This window comes from Triticum dicoccoides, chromosome 3B (genome assembly GCF_002162155.2).
Source record: "Triticum dicoccoides isolate Atlit2015 ecotype Zavitan chromosome 3B, WEW_v2.0, whole genome shotgun sequence".
Taxonomy (NCBI): domain Eukaryota; kingdom Viridiplantae; phylum Streptophyta; class Magnoliopsida; order Poales; family Poaceae; genus Triticum; species Triticum dicoccoides.
Window position 1 is genome coordinate 840,923,662 of NC_041385.1, and position 4,947 is coordinate 840,928,608.

General features: G+C 41.1%; 1 protein-coding gene across 1 annotated transcript; it reads left to right on the forward strand.

Annotated features, from left to right (window-relative positions):
* The first annotated feature begins 1,451 nt into the window (after positions 1-1,451).
* Positions 1,452-1,881, forward strand: LOC119282590 (abscisic stress-ripening protein 3-like). The gene is made up of 2 exons (XM_037562763.1): positions 1,452-1,597; positions 1,726-1,881. The coding sequence occupies exons 1-2, from the start codon at positions 1,484-1,486 to the stop codon at positions 1,879-1,881; spliced, it is 270 nt and encodes an 89-aa protein (XP_037418660.1). The 5' UTR covers positions 1,452-1,483.
* The last annotated feature ends 3,066 nt before the right edge of the window (positions 1,882-4,947 follow it).

Sequence of the window (4,947 nt, forward strand, 5' to 3'; positions counted from 1 at the left end):
CTGGCCACCTTTGAATCTTTACAATTTCTAAGCTCCCAAGAAATAGAGCTCCCTGGATGAATTGAGGATGTGCGACCATCATGGCATTCACTAAAAGAGATGTATTTACGCCTTAAGCCCAAGCTTTGTTTACATATGTCCTGTTCTCCCACGTCGGGCTCAGGTGGGCACATGCACCCCGCTGGTCAGTAGTAGGAGGTCGTGGGATTGCAGCGGTCAAACTCTGACGGGATAAATACTAAACCAATCAGCTAGAGACGTGACACTTTATAGTATGCGTGCATCTATTTTATCTTTCATGAGAAGTTGAACGAGAGATCCCTGTATCTACCTCATACCTCTCTTCGTATACCAAATCACTTCGAAAATAACAGCGACACCATGCGTCTTGTGAAATGTTTCTATTTGTTCGCACTTTTAAAATCCACCAACATTTTTAATTCATGAATATTTCTAAAGTTCATTAACATGTTTTTTAATATGTTTTTTTTCAAATTCACAAACATAGTTTAAAATTCATGAATATTTCTAATATGTATGATTTTTATAAAAAAATATGATTTTAAAACGCGCAACATTTTCTAAAATACATTTTAAAATATTACAAACCCTTTTTTAACAAAAAATTCAAATAAAAATTCGATAGCCGGTTTTGTCTAAGCTAGCAGTTTAGAGAGCGAAGAAAAGCTAAGCGAGCAGTGCAGGAGACGAACTGAGTGAGCGAGAGGTTCATTGGCCGGCCCATATAAGTGTTATAGCAGCAAATTCCATAGCCTCAACGTGGAATAAGAGCTCTCAGAGGGGTCACACAAGCACCACCAGCTGACACTGACGAGGAAACGTGAAGAACACCACACCACGCATCAATGAACTCCACTCTCCACTCAAAACAAATACAATTTTAAACAATAGCCGAACACGGTAATGAATGAAAAGAAAATATGCTTAGAACATAATTAAAATCCAAGCCAACATAGATAAAATCAAAATGACAAAGTCAACTGCAATGACATGCTAAGAAAAAAGAAGGTTAATACCATGAGTGGAGAACGGCGCGGCGAAGCGCGCGGCAACCTCTAGTGTTATTACAAGCTAGGTAGGCGTGTCACTTTCTATCAGACGACAATGTAAGAGAGCCGTCAATTGCGTGGCACCTACATACATATGCACGAAAGCAAAATTTGCGGTGATCGATCGTCTTTATAGATCCACATGAACACAGCTCACCTAGCCTGTTGCCTACTAGTTATTTGAAGACGCGTGAGGACGGGGCGTCGACCCGTTGGCTGGGTAGCTGAGGTTGCTGCCAGCCCACTACTAGTTAAGGAAGCTGCCACGTTTGCCTCCATCTACCAACGCTATAGAATTATATAACGACACGCCCGGCCCCAAGGCGTGTCACAACTCACAAAACAACACAGATCAGATCGTATACACCGTCCACTACTCTCTACTGATATCTCTGAAAGCTAGTTCGTTGGTAATGGGGCGCCACAGCAGCAACGCCAGCAAAGCCGATGCCGGCGGCGAGCAGCACCACAAGCACATGGAGCAGCTCGCCCAGCTTGGCGCCGTCGCAGCCGGAACGTACGCGGTGGTATGTCTATAATTCTATATATATCCCTGGCATTATTATTTCCCATGATATCAGAGTCTTTCACCAGTCTTTATTTCTAGCTCTTTTTATGGTTACTTAACATCTGGAACTTTGTGTTGATACTGCAGCACGAGAAGCACAAGGCGAAGAAGGACCCCGAGAATGCGCGGTCACACAGGATCAAGGAGGAGATCGCAGCCACGGTCGCTATTGGCAGTGCCGGCTTCGCCTTCCACGAGCACCACAAGAAGAAAGACGTCAAGAAGCATGGCCACCACCACTGAGATAGCCACTGATCGATCATATGCTATGTATAGGCTGCATGACTCTAGCTACTTGTAGGATCGTTCCATTCATATTTTGTTATCTTGTTCGACGTTGTGTTATGTTGTCCTTAATTATGTGTTACACCAGCTCTGTTGTATATACATTCAGTTTTAACTACTTTGAAACTAAAAAAAACTGTCACGCCCTGCAATTTTTTTTTTGAAAAAATGCTGTCATACATAGAAATGCTGATGATTAGTACCACATGGCTTAGCCAAGTAGGCGCACCCTAGTTTATAACCAGGTTTGTATTTTCTTTTGAAACGACGCAAAATATTTGCCATTTTCACTGATTAAGAGAGAAGTCTTAGAGGTTTAGGCCCATGGCCGAATTACAACAATTACTCTCGTGACATTATGTTACTCAAGTGCCCCGCCCCTGTCATGCTCCAAAGCGACATCTCCTCGCTAATCCTAGCAACAACTACTCCCAAGAGATAAGAAGCATCAAGGAAGCAAGTGGCCTTCGTGATTGGGTTTTCTTTGGTAGCATTGTAGCTCCGGCACTCTTTAAAGGAAGTCGCGTCACTCCAATCAGAAGGATGCACATCATGGAGATGCAACAATCAGACGGATGCACATAATAACCAGGTTTCTGGCGGGTCCAACAGTAACCACATGACATATGTTGTAAACTATCTAAAAAATCCAATAGGTCCAAGGCAGCTCATAAGTTAAGAGTGCGGCTACGTGTCTCTCCTAGTCAAAAAGGAGTAATTATGATTGTGGGTGATGATCTAGCTAATCTCAAACATGCACATCGTTATGGTGTGCTAAGAACCGTTTTCCTCACCTCTTTTTTGTTCTTCACAAGGAAAATTGTTTTTGCATTCTTATTTTTAAAAAAAAAATTATTGTCTATTGCCATGGAAAACCGAAGTTTTTATCTCCTTCTCATGCACCCCTTTTTTTGAACAATTCTACGTCGCCACAATTATGAACCCTCTTTGACGGCTCCTGTGCCTCTCACTCATCTTGTGCTTACAGAATTACGTCTAAAGTACTTTGTGGTTGCAACTTTTTTTTTTGAGAATTATTTGTGGTTGCAACTATTGATTGGGTGGAGCAAGCGGTAAAAAATGAGGGAGATGACCACAAAAGTGGACCCCTATGGTGGTGTCCTCAACGAAAAATGTGTCCATTTTTTGCCATTGGTGCTCTATTGGACTTCATGACAGAGACATCGTTAGTCATGCCATGCGCCTCTACATTTTGTGTCAGCTCAAGAAGGAAATTGGATATAACAGTTGAAGCAAGGCACGAGATGGACTTCATTGACATGGCCATAGACGAGGGATAGATCGCCCACACCATGTCTCATGTATGTGGCTGCGCGATGCCTCATTGCCATGGTTCGACGGTACTGGCGTGGCCTCAGAAAAACAGTATGATGGCAATATTGCAATTTCTCTCAAACCAACATCCTTCTAAAAGATATACATTTGGCGGGCGTCAGTTCAATAATTTCAGAAACCATATTACACTCTCTCTGTTTTAAATTAATTGAAGTTTTAGTTTGTCTGAAGTCAAACTTCTCTAAATTGGACCAAGCTTATAAAAAATATATTGACATCTACATTGCCAAATTAGTTTTGTTTGTTTCACAATAAGATATATTTTCAGGCCATATAACTTTGATGTTGTAGATATCAGCCTTTTTTTTAATATTTGGTCAAATTAAAGATGTTTGGCTTAAAACAAAGGTAGAATTTCCAGTAATTTGGAATGGAGAGGATGTATGCACCAGCCGGTTCATTCTTCCGCTTCCTCATGCCTAAACATGGGCTGAAATTAGTTCACAAATTTTCTTATTCTAATTGTGCTAGCTTGATACTAAACTCATCGAACTCCCAATGTATGCAATCAATTACTCTAAGCGGTATGTACGTACTACGAAGAAGCCAATAGGAAGGTGAAGTGTACTGTCAAAATCTCTCCGTTTTCATGTGGTCCGACGAAAGTGACCGCGTTAGTGGAGTTGCATGCACCTCCCGTAAAAATGAAAACAGAGTCAAAGTCGACGACGGTGGAGTTGCATGCTTAACCGCCGTGGCTAATATTTTTCGATCCATTTGAAACGTGTGGACTATTCTGACGAAGGCTTTCATCTTCTGATCTTGGAACATGGTGACTCTGAAAACTAACCAGCCCGACCTTGGTGACACACGTAATCCCAATGTGAAAATGTATGGACAAAACAAGGTAGCATCAGTAATTTTTGGAAAAAGAAAGGTAGCACCAGTAAAAATCGTAGTACTATTACTGCTACACGTATAAGTATTGACTTACTAGTCGTTTTCTTTTAATGCGAGTTATTAGCAAGGTTTTGGTTACCGAATGAGTCATCTTTACCGAGGGGAACTGGTAAACGCAGTTACCACGGTTACCGAGAAATATCGATAAATACCGGGAATATTTTGAAGAATATTATAGTTGAATTTTGAATTCAAATAAGTTAATGAACGAACATTTGAACCAGAGACCTGTCAAAACAGGAACTAGATTGCTACCAACACGCCAGAACCAACTCTCATGGCATTAATTAGATCCTACATACTTTACTACAAATCGAGTGTTTGAGTTCAAAAAAAATTCAAAAAACTGGTATTTTTTCCTTGGTACGTGGATTTACCGAGGGGCACGGAAATACGTGGTAACCATGAGAAATCTTGAAATTTCGACCGGTAACCAAAACCTTGCTTACTAGTCGTTTCTCATAAAAATAAACGTTGTGTCACATTGGTATAGGGGTAGAAACAGTAAAAACTATGCAAGGGCCACTTTCCTATAACCTTCCTACGCAAAATTTGATGAGTAACTAGTAATTCAAACTTATAATCCACGCACACAAATTTCCAAACTGGATCGTATATATACCTTGCAAACTCTACGCATTTCATCACACATTCAATACATATGTACCCCAGATGGGCGGGCGCTTAGCTATGGAGACCGCTTAGCAAGCGGCACGATCAAAGCTTAATCGATGATCGCAGGCCTTTGTTCCACTATTGGATTCATTG